Source organism: Vulpes lagopus, chromosome 4 (assembly GCF_018345385.1).
Source record: "Vulpes lagopus strain Blue_001 chromosome 4, ASM1834538v1, whole genome shotgun sequence".
NCBI classification, from domain to species: Eukaryota; Metazoa; Chordata; class Mammalia; order Carnivora; family Canidae; genus Vulpes; species Vulpes lagopus.
Window position 1 is genome coordinate 80,292,023 of NC_054827.1, and position 17,897 is coordinate 80,309,919.

The 17,897-nt window shown below is 37.5% G+C and overlaps 1 protein-coding gene and 1 long non-coding RNA gene across 7 annotated transcripts in view; one reads left to right on the forward strand and one right to left on the reverse strand.

The window, feature by feature from the left end:
* Positions 1-694: 694 nt before the first annotated feature.
* Positions 695-3,047, reverse strand: LOC121488913. Its single transcript, XR_005987215.1, has 2 exons — positions 2,913-3,047; positions 695-2,674 (listed from the first exon to the last, which is right to left on the reverse strand). It is a non-coding gene; the product is annotated as an uncharacterized LOC121488913 (long non-coding RNA).
* A 55-nt stretch (positions 3,048-3,102) lies between these two features.
* The window catches only part of TMEM161B (transmembrane protein 161B), a 64,531-nt gene continuing 49,736 nt past the window's right edge, over positions 3,103-17,897 (forward strand). Inside the window, exons 1-2 of one of the 6 annotated variants that reach the window (XM_041753041.1) lie at positions 3,152-3,225; positions 5,019-5,083. In XM_041753041.1, coding sequence (XP_041608975.1) covers positions 5,033-5,083 — 51 coding nt within the window. In that variant the 5' untranslated portion in view covers positions 3,152-3,225; positions 5,019-5,032. Of the gene's footprint in view, positions 3,281-5,018; positions 5,084-17,897 lie in introns of all 6 variants that reach the window. The other 5 variants (XM_041753042.1, XM_041753043.1, XM_041753045.1 and 2 more) reach the window with 5 other exon arrangements.

A 17,897-nucleotide genomic window follows, 5' to 3' on the forward strand; every position in this document is an offset into this window, starting at 1 on the left:
AAGCTACTGAATTATTAAAGGGTTGCAATGTACTTCTGAAGAGCATTTTTCTTTTGTTTTTCCCAAATTAGTAAGATGAGAATTATAGAGAGGTTACAAGGCATAATTTTAGGAAAGAAAGAAGCTCCTTTCATCCATTCTTAAATAAAAGAAAATTTTTGAAATTACTCCCTTACAGAAAGGTTTAGAAGGTAGTTCTAGGAATGGTGATTGATGTATTTTGGCAACTTCCTTTTTTAACTTTGTTCTATGTTTAGGATTTTTTTTTTCCAAATCAAAGCAATCATACTGGTCACAACTTTGTAGCCTGCTCTTTTCACTTGGAAGACAAACTTTTTCCATTAGAAAGACTAATAACTTAAAAAAAAAAAAGGTAAATAATATCCCACTAAGTATACATGATAGAATTTGACCAATCTCTTATCCCTAATGATCGTTCCTATTTTTTAATCATTATTAAGTATTGCTGCAACTAACATTTTTGTTCAGAAAGCATTTTTTTTTTTTTTGGTTGGTCCATAAAGCATTTTAAGAGCAACGTAACAGAAGTGACTTTGTCCATAACATTCATTTAAATGGTATTTCTTAAGGGGGAGGTAGTCAACACAAAAAGAAGGTCCCAGCTTTCCAGGCACTTATGTCTAAACTATAAGGAAAACCATATATATTAGGAGGAAAGTATAAAGACATCATATAAGCACATAATAATCGTATTTACTAAAGAAAAGCAAGAGTAATGGAAATTTCTCAGAAGGGGAGTTAATCAGGTAAACATTTTGCAAGGAATATGGAGCTGGCCTTTGAAACAGTGATAGGTGTTAAAGACTGAAAGTGTTCCAGGTCAGTGTGGGTGTTGAAGGAGGATGTAACTTTTTGCTGGTGTTCTTATGTATTTGAGAACAGTTCTCACTCAGGACATTGCAACTCAAAACGAAGCCCTAATAATAAGCAGCCAAGACTTTTACCAAAGATTGGACTCCTGATTCCCTTGCAAGACTACTGAATTTCTTCCTAATTTCTATCGTGCACATTTTTTATTCCCTTTCATAATTTTCCCATTTCTTTGAATCTCTGTCAAAGACTCTCATCTACTTTAGGGAACACAAATAGGTAAATCCCTCAACTACAACACATGTAGAAAGTAAAAATATTATAAAATATCCTATGGGATTAAAAAAAAAAAAAAAGGACCGGGAGATGCTGCCTTTAAACATACATGGTATGCATTTTAATCTTTTTAAAAAAAAGTCACTTGTAACAGATTTTTCATACTGTAACAGAAACTGGAATATTAAAGGATATTAACCGAGGGTTATTTTCAACTTGTCAAATGCCAAAGAAGGAACCCCATGATCTTTTAAAAATCATAAGCAGGTAACGAATACGGACTGTGATTTCCTTTCGTGGTTTTACTCTGGCAGGAATGGATTCTACCCTGATAATAATTCCTGTCTTACTGTCACATGGAGGAGAGGCTTTGTGAACCTCAAGGAGGCTGCCAGGTTTAGGACGGATGTAAGAACCAAAGTGTCAGAAATGAAAGAGTAAGACTTCACACAGTGTGTTGTCACTGACAGACTGATAGCCAGGTTCCTTCTCCACCTTTTCTTCCTCAAGGATAGCAGCTGCTTCCTGCAGATACACAAGCAGAACGACTCCAGTCCTTCTCTACCACGCTTAGCATCTGCAGATGCCCTGGGGCTTGTCTATTTACAGCGTCGTCCCTATCCAGCAGAGGTAGGACCCTCGGGGAAGTTCTGGATGGATTCTCAGCAGGTCTGTCTCACAAACTATCTCCCAGCCCCACCCCACGGCCTGCTGCTTCCAAGGTCCTTTCTCTTGTCTGTCACATTATTCATCTCTCCCCAAGAGAAAATTTAAGAGTCAAAAACAACTCATACACTCAGTCTCTAGCCCCTTTTCTAATATAAAGCAATTTGCCTTGTGGATGCTTCTTTGCGGATGGCTCAGAAGTGGTTCCAAGGGCCCTGCGACCATTCGTGGATTGGCTGCCATGCTCTCCAGGTACCCTGACAAGCAGGGTGCAACAACACCTCTAGCCACCGCTGCCTGCCCAAACTATTGACTTCTTGGGAAGCTTCCTACTTTACCTTCCCAATTCCACCTTTAGGGCAAAACTAGATAGCGGCAAAAGGAGATCCTATAAATGAAATTGTAGATACAGTCACATCTTAAGCACGGATCCCCAAGTTGCGAGACTAGTTTCTGGGTTCAAGGTTTTCTGTATATCCACTTCAAGCACGCCTCCAGGACTGTGCCTTATGACCACATAAAAAGGCACAGTTGAAGCGCACTGATTTTTTTGGGGGGGAGGGGGAACCCGACAACACAAATTTAAGGGGTGCATAGGAGTTTCACTTTTTTCCCAGCCGATGATCTACATAAGTTTTTTTTTTTTTTTTTTTTTTTTAAATAAAAGGAAACCGTCCATACTGGAATGTCTTAAATAGGCAGAACTGTCCTGGTTTCTCTGCTCTTGCTCCGTGTTCTTCTGGTTTCCACTGGTCTGCGGGAACAGTGAAGAGACGTCTCACGATCAAATTCCACTGCCCTGCGGAAGGGGAGAGCTGCAGGGCACACTGAGGCAGGTGAAAGGACGACACAGGGACAGCCAGGTCTGCGGAGATCCAGCAAGGCTCCAAGAAGGGGCAGCCTGCAAAAGGAAAAGGTAACAAGAAAGGGCGTGGCTCAGCTGGAGCAATTGATGGCTGTAGTCCCAGCTGCCCGGGCACGGCCTGTGGTTTCCTCCGTCACTGCGGGGTCGCCCCCCGCCCCCGTCATCAACCTGCGCCCCCATCACCCCCCACGGCGAGGATGCACTCGGGACCCAGCCACGCAGCCTACCTCCGGCTCCTCACTGGCGCTGCACGGCGCGCCGCCCGCCCACCTACCTGTGCTGCGCCTGCGCCTCCCTCGCGCGCTCTCAAGGTCGGCGCCGCCCCCAGCCTCTACCCTCAGCACCCACGGAAGTGGCAGGAGAGGACGTCCTGCGTCTCCTCACCTCTGCGTGGCGTGGGGTCGCCGGCGTTCAGGAGAGAGGGGCGGGACTTCCTGTCCCGCGCGGGCCGAACTTCCGTCAGAGCCGGAAAACTCTGTCCCTCGCGTTGTTTTAAGAGGCTCCGGGCGGCGGGGTGGGGAGGGAAGGTCCAGGACGGTCCCGGGGACTCCAGGGCGTCCTGTCCGCGACCTGTCCGCGGCGCCATGGTGAGTCTTCCTGTGAAGGCTGCAGGAACCGCAGTGGGGAGCAAGGGGCCAGGAGGTCAGTCCTGGGAAGGTGGCCAGTCGGGTGCCCAGCTGAGGATGGAGCGGGCTGGGGCGGTGGGCTGAGCCGCGGGGGCCGCCCCGGGGCTCCTGGGCGCCCGAGGAAGCGGCAGCCGCCCCGCCCAGCCGTGGGGCCCGCCTGCGCTACGGAGTAGGCGGCCGAGGGTCCGTGGCCCATTCACTGCGTGCGGCGCGCGGCGCCAGGGGGTCCCGGAGTCGACCTTGCCGGGCTCCTCGTCGCCGCCCTTCCCTCTTCCTTCGGCTGCTCGGCAGTAGCCGAGCACTTAAGATCTTAGAAATAAATCCCTTTAGCTTCTCCAGGTGGTCACAACGTATCCCTTCGTAGAGGGTCAGCACCTGTCACTCAAAGAAAGGGCCAAGTCGGCTTGCCTTGCACGCTCAGCCCATTGGAAATCGAGAAGGGTGTCCGTCTGTCCAATGAAAAATTCAGGCTTCATTCATAAGGAGAGATTTTTTTATTTGGTAAGGAATATCGCAAGTGCTGGGGCAAAGAGAAAGAATGCGCTAACCGTAAGATTCGCAAGGGTCTCGAAAGTTAAGCAAGAAAAGGTTTTTTTTTGTTTGTTTGTTTTTTGTTTTCCCTCTCTCTTTAGGGAGGAGTTAAACAATCCTAGAAAGCGCCCAGGTGTGTGGGGAGGTGCGATGAAAGGGAAGTACCGGTTGACTAGTAGGTCGGAGATTGTGTTACCCTCGGTGCAGCCGGTTCTGAGGAGGAGCTCTGTTAAGCTGACAGCTTCAAACCCAGGGCGGGCCAAAGTTCAGGAACCTGGGGAAGGATGATCTCAACCAGAATTTGAGTAACAGATAATTTGTTCCGGTTAATTTACGGGGACATGCCATTCAGCCGGTCACTGATGAAACAGAGAATGGGAAGTTGCGGGCTTTGTCCTTGACCTTGTCATAGGTAAACAAGTGGGACGTCTTTGAGTTTTCCCTAAGTCCTATGGGGGCTGGTGGTTCATTGCAGTAAGCCCCTTTCCAGAACACAAAAGGGAGTGGGAGGCATTTCTTAAAACCTTTGCTGTTTTCCAAGATCACAGGGGTCTGGTAAAGTTCAACATGGTCAATTATTTGACTATGTAAGAGATTTCAGGTTCTCATCCGGAGGGCAGTCTGTCTTGGAATTTAGTCTCAGTGCACCATGCTTTTCCAGGACCAAATGTTGACATTGTTCAGCTGTTGTGTTTGATGTTGGACTTCTCAAGGACTTTGAGAAACTTAACTGTGAAAGGAAAGAGCTTAAAAATGTGGTTTCTGGTGCAGTCTACCAGCTAATGTAACCTATGACACTTTTGGGCATTGGGTGGGTGTTTAACCTCAGTGAATAATAACACTGTATTCATTAAGAGGTCCCCCCCCCCCCCTTTGGATCAGTGGAGACAAAGATAGGGAATAGGAGAATGAGAAGGAGTCAAAGACAATAATTAGCCTCTCTACCTCTACTTCCCCACCAGCCCTAATTTTACATAAAGGAAGAATCTGAGGACTAGAAATAAGCATCAGTTTACCCAAGGTAATAATAGTTTGGCATAGCCTGGACTAAAACTCAGATCTCCACTTAAATTTAAGCTCAATTTTGGACTTCTTGCTCTGAAAAGTTAAATAAAAAATACAATAACAATCCTTAAATTTAAAATAGCCACAAAGAAGCTGAATGTGAATTTATTCCCAGTATTCTGTAAGAGGAAGACTCAAAACTTGTAATTTTGTTTTAGGTTAAGGTAAACTCATGCGGTTTCTCAAAATGTCACTTAAGAGAATGTCACCACCTACCAGCCAGGTAGTTGAATCTATTCTGGTATTGCTTACATTTCTGTGTTAATTTACTTTACTTTAGTGTTCTCGATCATGAAATTGATGTCTGTATATGCAAGTTTGGTCAAAGTGTTTGGAATATATCAAAAGATGGGGTTTAGCCATTAAATGAAGTGAGGGGTTGAATTTATTTTGATTACAGGTTGGTTAAATTAAGGACTTTTGCATTGCTTGGACCTAATGATGTGCAAAGCACGTAGTACTTGAACTCAGAAGACCCACATTCTGTCCATTATTAGTGATAGGATTTGGCAAAATCACTTACCTTAGGAAAGGGTTCCAGTTTCCTCCTAGATAAGAAAAGAACGGCTTGATGAAGATGAAAACACCGTCTAACTCTCACATTTCTGATTCTATGACTTTAGGACCTTTTTTCAGAATAGGTATATGTTTCTGATGAAATAAAATTTAGTCTCCACCTTTTTTCTTTATCGTTTTTATTTTTCAAGTTTCATTTGTTTTATCTTTTTTTTTTTTTTTTTTTTAATACATCATGTAGAAATCTTTGGGATCTTTTTCCATATGTTTGGGCAAGTATTTCACTACTGTCTGAAGTACTACTTCAGAATGGAAAACAAGGTCTTAAGACTTCTATATTATTTACTTATTTTAAAGATTTTATTTATTTACTCATTTAAGAAAAGAGACAGCATGTGTACCTTTAGCTCAGGTCTAGATCTTGGGGTCCTGGTATTGAACCCCCAGTTGGGCTCTCTGTTCAGCAGGGATTCTGCTTCTCCCTGTACCCCTTCCCACTGCCACGAGCACACATGCACTCTCTCTCAAATAGTAAAATCTTTAAAAAATAAAATGTGTGGGCATAGGGTCGTTCATAGTACTCTCTTATTGTTCTTTTAAAGTCCATGAGGCCTGTAGTGATGTCCCCTCTTTCATTTCTGATATTACTAATTTGTGTCCTCTTCTTTTTTCCTCAGCCTGGATAGAAGCTTATTGATTTTATTGATCTCAGATAACCACTTTTCCATATCATTGATTTTTTTTTCTGTAATTGATTTCTTTCCAGTTTTATTTATTTCTGCTGTTATTTCTTTTGCTTCTGCTTGCTTTGGATTTAATCTCTCTCTCTTTTTTTTTTTTTTTAGTTTCCTAAGGTGGAATTTTAGGTGTTTGATTTTAGATATTCTTTTCTAATATTTGCATTCAATGCTATAAATTCCCATTTAAGCATTGCTTTTGCTGTGTCCCATAAATTCTGATTTGTGTTTTCATTTAATTAAAAATATTTTGAATTTGTCTTGATTTTTTTTTTTCCTTTTTGAGCCATGTGTTATTTAAAAATGTGTGGTTTATTATCCCCATATTTTGGGATTTCCCAGTTACCTTTCTGTTACTGATTTCTAGTTTAATTCTAATTGTGATCTGAGGGCAGACATTGTATGATTTCTGTTCTTTTAACTTTGTTAAGGTGTGTTTTATGATCCAGAATGTGGTTTTTCTTGGTGAATGGACATGTGTAGCTTGAGGGATGAGTTTTCAGGTTTTACCAATTAGCCATACTGTGGCAGAGATTTGGATTTCTTCTCAATTCTCTGACTTTTCCAGTAACTTCTCTCCTTCGCTGCATATATTTAGCATATATGCCTGGTATCTATGAGTACGTATTTATGAACAATACCCTAAAAATATACTGTAATATTAGGCACAAAGTTCATATTGTCTGTAGCTATATTATTCTTTCAATAAAGATAATATTAAACTTTTTTCCAAATAGTAAACAGGAAAGTTTTTTTTTAAATAAGCCTCTATAATAGTAGATAATATTTTATTTAATAGATTGATTTATGCTACCTTTATTTTTAAAAAGGTTTATTCATTCGAGAGAGAGAGAGAGAGAGAGAGAGAGAATCTCAAGCAGACTCCACACTGAGTGTGGAGTTTGACAGAGGGCTCAGTCTCAGGACCCTGAGATTGACCTGAGCCAAAATCAAAGTCTGATGCTTAACCAGCTGAGCCACCCAGGTGCCGCTCTGCCACCTATTTTAGTCCTTTAAGTTACTAAAGTTCTTGAAAGACACAATTCATTTATTCAAAATATCCTTATTTTACATTCATGTCTTTCAGTTACTTAAAAGACTTAGTAATGCCATCGTTAAAGTAGATTAAAGTTTCTTGTGTTTTGCCCATAAAGAAAAGATTTAGAAAAACCTGAAATCATTTCAGCTTTTGATACTTTGATATTGAGACTCAGGATCTTAATGTCTGATTATAAGGCTTTATTTATTTTTTAAAAATCTCTAGGTAGTATGAAAAAACAATCTGCTCATCTACACGTATTTTTAAAAATGACTGGAGAAAGTCCAATACATATATGGCATGGAAAGTGTGCTTGAACTAGAACTAGATGACCTCTATAGTTTGATTCTGAATATGTGAAACTGAATATCATTTGTTTAGTTGAATGCACATTGACGGGATAAGGAGGGTATAGTCAATTTGGAGTTCAAGAAGAGTTTCACAAAGGATTGATTGGATTAAGTCTTTTAAGGGTAAGCGGAAGAATGTTAGGTAGATAAATTGAATTTTACTTTTCATCAATAACACTAATTAGTGACAGTTATTTAGGTGTTAATATTTACCTACTCATATTAATTCATTTAAATCTTCATGAAGCATTTAATCTTGAATTTTTTTTTTTATCTCTACTTTTTTACCTACTTCTTTTAAAAACCTCTGTCCTACAAGGTGTAGAAATGGAGGCACTGCAAAATCGGAGTAACTCTTCCAAAATTGTACAGCTAGTGGCAGTGGAATTTGACTTTAACCCAGGTGGTTTGGCCATTGTACTGTTGTGCCAGTCTTACCATTTATATTTGATAGGTTTTAACTTATGAGAGTATTAATTTCTAAAATGTTTCCCTATAGAAATAATATGCTGTTATATTTCTAGAAAACCTTTCCCAACCTAGTTAATAACTAATATTACCTCTCATGTAGTATTAGAGAAATTGTTACAGACCTACATAGCACCAATGTTTAGCCTAATTTAGGTGCCAAACACATTGGACACTACTGCAGTCAGTCATAAGGGTTCAGTCCTTCATATTCCCTTCACCTTAACTGCATTCAGTAAAGGCATTCCTCAAACAGAATTTATTTCCGTCGTGCCTGGGAATGGGCTTCTGGTAAAACTGATCAGGTGAGGAGTAATTAGAGAACTGGTGATGAATTCGAATTTATCATCATTGTAAGGAGAGTGTCACACTTGTGGCAAGCTTGTTTCATTGTTAGCCCATTTCTTTTTCTGAGGGCTCTAAGGATTGACTTGCTCCTTTTCCTTTCACTTGAACTACCTGTTGTTTCCAACTAGAACTTAGAATTTTCCCCGTTGCGAAAAAGAATATATTGTAGGCTACCCTCCCATATGTTCACACATCATAAAGGTTTTTGCTGCTAGGAGAGTTTTATTTTTTTTATTTTTAAAGATTTTATTTATTTATTCATGAGAGAGAGAGACAGAGAGACAGAGACACAGGCAGAGGGAGAAGCAGGCTCCATGCCGGGAGCCCGGTGTGGGACTCCATCCTGGGACTCCAGTATCACGCCCTGGGCTGAAAGGCAGACACTCAACTGCTGAGCCACTCAGGCGTCCCATAGGAGAGTTTTAAAAAATCACTTTCCTGTGTCACTTACAGCTGACCATAAACTCTTTATCATAAAGATCTTTTAGGGAAAAAAGTAGAAGCTCTAGATGATATGATAAGGCTTTGCAATAAATTCTTTGAAGTAGAGAGGTTTGGATCGTGAAGAAAATGTGAGATGGAAAATTCTAAGGGACATTGGAGAGCGAAAGGGAGACTTTTCTCCACCGGAAATTACGAAGAAGAAACGGCAACAAGCTGTTCTGCTGTGTATTATAAATACATGATTATAGACTACCATCAGTTGATGTTACAAATAAGGCACTCTAAGGCTATGCAAGGCTAGGGCTGCTTTTCTTTTTACAATAAACAATACTTTTATCTTTGTGATAAGTAGTAGAAGCCTTTTGAAATACTAATCTGATTGCTTATTTTTTTAATGTAGTTGTCTATGTCTGCCCTTTACATACTGCTTAGCTAATTTTCGTTATCTTTTACCTTTTGTTTGCCAGTGTTTGCCCAAATATAATGATCTACTTAGAAAAGCAGTGCCATACTTTACTGCCTTTTTTTCCTGAAAGAAAAAGTCATGTTGGAGGATTCTGCTCCATCATAACTCCATTAAGTTAAATGTTTATTAAATATTTTTATTATTCTACTTTTAAAGTATAAATGATTGAGTCAAAATGTTTCTTTATGGTTTATGAACCTATGTATTCAAGTATGAGTGCTTATGACTAGAATCATTTGTTTCTGAATACAGTCATTCTCAAAAGAAAAGCCATGACTTTTTCCTGAAAGGTTTTGCTTTTATTAATAGTTAAATTATGTTTAAATTCATGCTTACTATCTCTCTCCACCTTTTCCCTATTAGATTAGTTAACATTAGGACAGGGAGGCCTCACTATCATTTGTTACTAGACTGCTTAGTTGGTTGGGTAGGGCAGATGCTAACTAGAATTAGAATTAGTTGCAAACTAAATACGTTTTCTAATCCGGAGGGACAGACAAGACAACTTGGGTAACATTCATTATAATGTTAAGTCATAATTATAATAGAAACATTAGCTCTTTAAGAGTAACAGTCTTTCCCAACTTGATTTTAACTATTATTTATTGAGTGCTTATCCTTGGTTTTGATTAGAAAGCTTCTCACTCAGAAGTATATAAGGTCATCATAGTTCTCCTGATAGTCACTGAAAGAAAATTGCAGGCCACAAAAAAACCAAATCATTTAATAAAAGAATTGGCCAAATATCCAGATAAACTTAAAAAACAAAACAAATAAAACAAATAAAACTGTAGAACTATTGATATTCACAGATCTCTTTAGAGAAATTCCTACACACCAGTATTGAGGGGAGAATGCTGGGCAGTGGGCTAGGTGTACTCCACATCAATTTGTAGCTCTGGTTTACTTGTAGGTCTTCTATAAATTTTAGCTCATTTAATCCTTATGAAGAAAGAATAATCATTCCTATCAGCAGTAAATGCACCTCACAGGCTTTAAAGGTGATTTAGAAATGTATATTTACTAAATATATGAATGCCAACAATCCATTGTATATTTAATTAAAATATTGCAGTCATCAACAATAAGATCTTGGAAGATTTTGGTGATCCTTTGCCTATTCTTGTCATTTTGTAGAGTCCCAGAGGGCTTGTCTGACTGCTACTAATGACAAAATGACTTTGATTTTCTTTTTTTTACGTTTAATTATTCATTATATTAAAATATTTACAATAAGTGCATCTTTCTACTAGTTAAATTTTCTTGACTTTTGTATATGGCTTAAAATTTAGAGTTAAGCTGAAGTTTTTACTTTAAATTTATTTGATGAATCTTTATCAGTGTACTTACCAAAGTTATTTCTAGTTTGTTTAAAAGAAAGTATTTCTAACACGAATCTATTGTATTAAATTGAGAGGATTATCTTGTACAAATAGATAAACCTCTTTCTCTGAGATACAGTATATTGTCTGTTGATCTTAAAGTGAATAATTTTCTTTATGCTAAAAGTTCAGTGCTTGGCATATAGTAGGAACTTGAAGGTAGAGAAAGACCCTGGGCAAATTAATGCTTTATCCTTTTATTTCATCTAAAGGGTAATATTCATCATATATTGAAAGCCTGCCATGTTAGGTACTTTCTGGGAAGTGGGTTTAGGGCTGTAGAAGTGAGATGAATACAATATCAGTGGGGCAGAGACCCTTAAAATTGTTGGTCATGGTTGAGCATGCTAAGTTTTTTAACAAGGAAAGTTTTATAAGGGAAAATGTTGAGGAATGGATAGGAGTTGGTCTGAAGTAGATGATTTATAAATGTCAAATATAAATTTATTAGTTTTGACTACAAATATATCTCTACATATTATTTCCTGTAATGTCAAAAACACAGCTAAGGAAGAGTACCAGAATAGCGATGCCTTCTTCCATTGAACCTTTTGTTACTTATCAATACTATAATGAAACATTTATGCATGTCTTAGAGGTGAAGTGACTTATTAACATCTTTAAAAATATTTCATTCTTCATCAATATTTTAATTACTGGCTGGTATTACTTTTATATGAGATACTGCATAATTTACTCAACCTACTGTAACCAGAAAATCATCTTTTAAAATAAAAAAACCGTTAATTTCAACACTAACATATTGAAATGGTTAATTATATTTAATTAAAGTGCCCTCTATTCTTGTTAAAAAAAGTTCTTGTCCTGTTTGTTGTTTGTCTTCCACTTTGCCTTATCAACTTATAGCAAGGAAAATGTCTTAAGTTTATTTCTAAATTCAGTCAAATTCCAAGGAATGGTTTTATATCATCATCTTAAGCAGGAAGTCTGGAGCTTTTATTTTTGAATATAGTTAGGTTAAATTCATTCATTTTTCCAATGTTGTAGGTCTAATTAAGATATTTAGGATGTACCAAGACATTTTATTGAGGGTTTTTGATTTTTGACCTTAAACTTCATTAACTTTTTTATTTTGAGTTGGAAAATAGCAAAAATTTCTGTTTGTACTTTTTACTTTAAGGAATTAAAAACATATTCTGTGCTCTGAAATGTGTTGCTGCAAACCAAACACATTCTATAAGCAGTTAAACTTGAAAACCTATGTGCTTGAATTCAAATTAGGGCTGTTGATAATTGTATTTTACTGTTTTCTTTCTCTCATTTTACCTTCTCATTTATATAATTCTTTTGGTAGTATTATTTTGAAGTATATGAAATTGCTGTTTTGTAGGTCAAACCAGTTAAATATCTGTGATTTCATATGATTCAGTTAATAAATTTATATTAAATCAGTGGGTGACCTTATTTAGCTGGTTTTCTATCAAAACCTTTTGTTATTTTCATTTTATTTATTTAGTAAAGTTTTCCTATTCTTATTCCAGACCTGTTTATTGTCTGTAAGGGTTAGAGCTATGTTACAAAACCAGAAAAAGGCCAGGGTAGTAGACCACATAACCCTAAGATTCTCCTTACCTGTTCATGATTGTTTTATGCTGGTTTTACCTGCTTTGGCATTATATGGAAGAACTTCTCATATTCAATCTCCATTAGATCTAGATAGTCCACAATCCTATTAAAGACCCTACTAGAAGTAATCATTTTTTAAAAAATCTATCTGGGATCCATCATTCATTCACATGTATAAGTTTATCAGACCTTCTTCTGAGTTTCTAGACCTCTTCTCAGTCATATTGCCAAGATCCTGGCCTTAGCATGGTTATGAAGATACATTTTTAAATATATTTTTATATGTCGGTCATTCTAGTGTCCATCAGATTTTCCTCTTATTGCTCATTTTCTACAAAGAATAATTGTGTCCATTATTTCCATCTTTACGTAATCACTTCAGTTTTATCCCTATCAGCTGATGCTACTGTCCTTGCAGAGATATTTTTTTTTCAGAGATAATTCTTAATCTTTTGCCTAATTCCCTTTTCTTCCTCTAAAAATCTTTTTGAGATTGGTTTTGCTTTTTTTTTTCTTTTTAAGTAAGCTCTGCACAACATGGGACTTGAACTCACAAGTGAGTGTGTGCAGGAGTTGCACACTCCACTGACTGAGCCAGCCAGACTCCTGGTTTTTGCTCTTGTTTTTTTGAAGCAGTTTTAGTTTAGGTTCTTATGGTGTTGGTTGGACTATTTCAGAGGACCTCTAATTTACCTCTGCTTCCAGTTACTTTTAACTTTTTAATTTTTCCCCACAGTGGCAGTTACGTTTCTAAAATATATTTGATTTGGTTCATTCCAGTCTTAAGATCTTGGACTCTGAGTACCTGTGTGCAATCCATATCAAAGTCTACAGCTTGTGAAACTGCTCATAATTTTGGATCATGCCATTTACTATCTATCTAAAACTTCTTTTTCCCTTTTTTCTGTAAGAATGGGATACTTCTTTAACCTTGTAAGATTAGGTCAGATGTCACCTCTGAACCAATGTTTCCTAGTTCTCCCATTTAGATTTAATCACTGCCTCTTTTGGAGTGTTCCCAGAGCGCTCGCATTGACCTCTACCATACCTTATCACATATAATTTGTAGATGGAAATTAGGAGTGGTTAACACTTTAAGAGTTTGATTAAATTACGTGATGCAAGATATGAGTTGTTCCCTCACCTTGAACTTAGATACGGATTGGTTCTAAGACATAAGGTAGATTAGATTATAGCCGAAGCAGTGATATTTACATATCAAAAGATAGAATAATTTTTAGATAGATTTTTGTCTAAGGAAAGAATGTGCCAATTGGAATGCAGTTTTATCAGTTGAAATTCTAGAAGTTCAAATAGCCAAAATTGAGCATATTTATCCAGAACTATTTACCATTGAGAGTGTTTTATTTTATACTCCAGCTATTCTCTATATTTCTTCAAACTTTAGCACTGCCTGCATAAGCCATCCCTCAGTGCTACCTTTTGCTCTAAATCACTACTCACCTTGGGGTACCTGGGTAGCTCAGTTGGGTTGAGTGTCTGACTCTTGATTTTGGCTCAGGTCATGATCTCAGGGTCATGGATTGGGGTTTCAAGCTCAGCTCAAGAGTCTGCTTGGAATTCTTTCTCCATCCTTTCTGCCCCTTCACCTGCTTGTGCTCTTGTGCTCTAAGTAAATAAATAAAATCTTAAAAAATAAAAATAAATTACTACTCACCGGGCAGCCTACTTAAAATTTGACCTCCAAAGGATCATTAAGACAGTAATTGAATATACCCTTAGTGAACTTGAATGTCTGATCCACTTGATAGTTTTATGTTTCACTGTAAATTAGTTGATAAAACTTTTAGAACTTCATTATTGTCAGTTTTTCATGTAGATAGTACCAGCAAAGCATGTTTTCTTTGTGTTCTGAAAAACTGAGAATGTAGCCGAGTTGCTGTCCTTAGGAAACCTGCCTAAGGTTTGTTAGTCCACTTCAGTTTCCTTCAGTCTACAGATTTCCTGCCCAGGGGCTGTAGGATTCTATCAATCACTCAGACTAAAACTTCCTGAAATAATCTTTGAGATATTCCTCATTTTTATTCTACATTTGTTTTCTTTCATGTTCAGTCACACTCAGTTAATCTGACTGGTTTCCTTCTGACATACTTTTATCTTTTTTCTCCACCTAGTCTCAACTGCTTCTACCTTAGTCTTAGGTGTTCTCTTTAGTTGATTAATATATTGCTATATCTCATTTTTCTTATGTTACTTGGATTATTTCATCCTTGTACCACTGTCTACTGAAAAGTTTTTCAACACCTCAGCTAAACGTGTCCTCTTGGTTATAATGATTCAACAGTGTAAAATTTTGTCTTCATCTTATTTCTCACAATTCTTTGACATATGATACTAAAGTTTGCTTTGATTGAGCTAGGATTTTCACTGTCTCATGGTTACTCTATGTTCCCATTTGTCATGTAGCCTGGAATGCCCTTCATCTCTGATTTCAGTTTCCATGTTAGGTTTTGTCTACTCTGTGAAACTTTCATATCCGTTTTTTTTCTATTTCTGTTTCTACATTTCTATAATGTTTGTTCATCATGCCATGCAATTTTATGCTGCAATATTGCCGTAGTATATTTGTTGTTACCTAATGATAACCTTGGATTTTAAGTTCTGATAAGACTGATTCGTTGGTAGTAATGCCCTTCATTCAGTCGTTCAACAAATATCAAGACCCGTATTATGTGCCTTGAACTATTCTAAATGTCATTGTGTCATTTGGGATATAACAGTCATTGAAATGCAAAATTCCTTTGCCAAGTTCCTGATAACAGCCAGCAAGATATTGGGTGTATGTTAGACAGCTTGTACTTGTAAATTAAATTTTTGTTTGCTTTTCTTATATGTAGGTGTAAATAATTCTATAGTGACATGATTTGGACTTAACATGATTTTTAGCATTGTTTGAGTGAGATCCTAACTCATTTGTCACATGACATATAGTGATAATATAGTTCTTATCACCAAAGTAAGGGACACTATATCTATAGTACTGCTACTATCTTTTGTACAGTTCTTCCTCTCAGAACTGAGCTTAGTTGTCTTGGTGCTGCTGGGTGATCCATCATCTATTCTTTGCATGTTATTCAGAGTGATTTTTCTTAAATACTGCTCGAATGGTATTACTTTTCATAGTTCTCCCATAGCCTTTGGGTTAAATTCTAAACCCGTTTCATTTTGAAGCAGGTATCACTGATGGTCACCAGACTGAGCCATTGTGTCTTGACTTAGGCTTTATCTTCCAAAGTGTCCTTTCACAGCTTTTCATCCTTAATCATTTTTTTCTATCTCTCATTTTGCTGTGTTTTCAAAATCTTCTGCCTGTATTCTCATCACTTGGTATTGTGATGGTCCATTTACTTTCCTAGCTCCCTGACTGCTCATTGGTGACAGGGACTGTGTTATTTCTCCCTATTGCATGTGAGCGATCTAATGATCATCAGCACATGTATTTTGTTGGTTGCTCATTAAATATTAATCAAATGCACTGAATTGATTTATTGGAAAAGTATTAGGTTGGAAATTATGGGTTTGGGTTTTGGATAAGTCTATAACTTTGATCTTTGTTGTTCGAACCCTGATTTCCTCATTTATAAATTATTCAGAGATGGTTTAAGTGCTCAAAGTGTGAATTCTAGGTTTTATATAAATCTAGGTTGAAATAAAATGTATACTTTTAAATTATTTGAACATCGGTAAGAAGTCTATCTCAACATGTCTAGTTATCACTTTAACATGTAAACATTCAAGAGACAAAAACCAGGAAGGTCATTGGGTAATATAGGGAATTCCGATTGGATGAGGGGCCACCAAATGTGGACTGTCCACAGTGGATGGGGGCTGGCAGCACAAGAGCAATGGGTGGGACAGCAGAGCAGAGACTGCCTGCTGTGGTGAGGGGCCACATTTATAGGGTGGAGTAAGGAAGTAGGGGACAAAGGGAATTTTCCCCATTTTTGGTAATCTTAGGAACTGTACTTGGCTGTACTTGGTCAGTTAAGGCTTGTGGTTATTTTGAGGTGGGTTGCTTGATGAGCCTTTTTGCATTCAGCTCATGGTCACTATGGGCCCTTTTGCCTTACTGTGGTTTCCATTGCTCAAGCCTGTTGCCTAAAAGCATCCTCTACAGGTAATATCCTTTTTCCTTTTTCTCCCTTCTAACTTCTTCGGGGAGATTATACTTGGAATGCTTTGGGGTGGTCTGAGTCCCAAGTATATATGCAAATATGGCTTCTAATGGTGATTAGCCTGTGCTGTGTGTCAGCTGGAGGGCTAGTTTAATGAAACAACAAAATATCAACTCCACTGAGTCTGACACAGAATTCCAAGTTCGAATTTAAAATTGTAACACTTTGGGACTCTTGGGTGGTTCAGTGGTTGAGCGCTTGCCTTCGGCCCAGGGCATGATCCTGGGGTCCTGGGATCAAGTCCCACATCAGATTCCTTGTGTGCAGCCTGCTTCTCCCTCTGCCTGTGTCTCTGCCTCTCTCTCTATCTCTCATGAATAAAAAAAAATCTTTAAAAAAATTGTAGCATTTATATTTAAATTTTAGGAGTTTTATTTTCAATATTGACAAGATAAAATGTTAGTATCTGATATATTTTATTTCTTGGAGGATTGTTAAATCTTCCTTGGCAAGAACTTTTTTTAACCTACCCAGAAATAATTACTGACAAAGATCGAAAGGATTATTCTTCTAGAGTCTTAAAGGCAAATAACTTTGTCTTGCTCTTCATGGCCTCAGGTTAATAGATATGTAAAGGTTGAAACCCAAGTTGCCCTAGTGTTTCACCCTTCTTGGGTGCTTATGAGCTATTTCATAAATGACTTTTCCCAGTTCTAGTTATCAAGAGAATCAGGGCCTAGGGGCAATGAATCTAGACAGAAATGATCTCTTTGGTCAAGTTATTGTTTTGATACATTAATAAAAGCATTAAAGCTACTTGGGTCAGTGATCCATATGGTTGTGTTTGAGTCTTCAGCCATGATGGGCTTTGTAGCCTCACTACACCTCTGCCCAGTTAAAAAGCTTTCTCTTGTGAAATATATGGTTGTTCATGGTTAAATTTATTTAATCATTCTCTTTAATTAAAAATGAGAAATGTCCAGGAAATTTTTTTTTAAGTTAAACAGTTCAAAAATTCTGCTTTTGTATAAAAGTAGACATAAATAGATGCTAAGTTGGGCAGTGAAGATAGGTTATTAGAATGGTTTGTTTTAAAGTTTCAAATTGTTGTGTCTCAACAAATTGAATACTTTTTATATTTTAATATGTTAAACCCTGCAATGTATGTTGTAATTGCATACTAATAATATCTCAAAAGTCGATCTAAATTTAGTGTTTGTAGTTTATTAAATAGGTAATATATAGTTCTGTAAAATGATTGCCATTTTGAAAGTCTATTCCATGGACTCTTTTCTCAATATGTATAAAAAGGGAAAACTTTGGTGAAATGGTTGCCACATAATTCTACCTCTCCAAAAGATTAGATACATTCTTGGAAAGACTTATTGACTTCTATTAGAGTTCTGTCAGAAGAGTTGCATAATAATGTGTTTAGCACAGTGTGTAGGTGAGGTTTTGAGAAAATATTTCCAACTTTGTTTAAAAAGGTGGAAGTGGCATAATAAAGGAATAGTGTGAGATTACAGTTTTGCTTTGACCATTGTTTAGTCAGATATTAACCAGT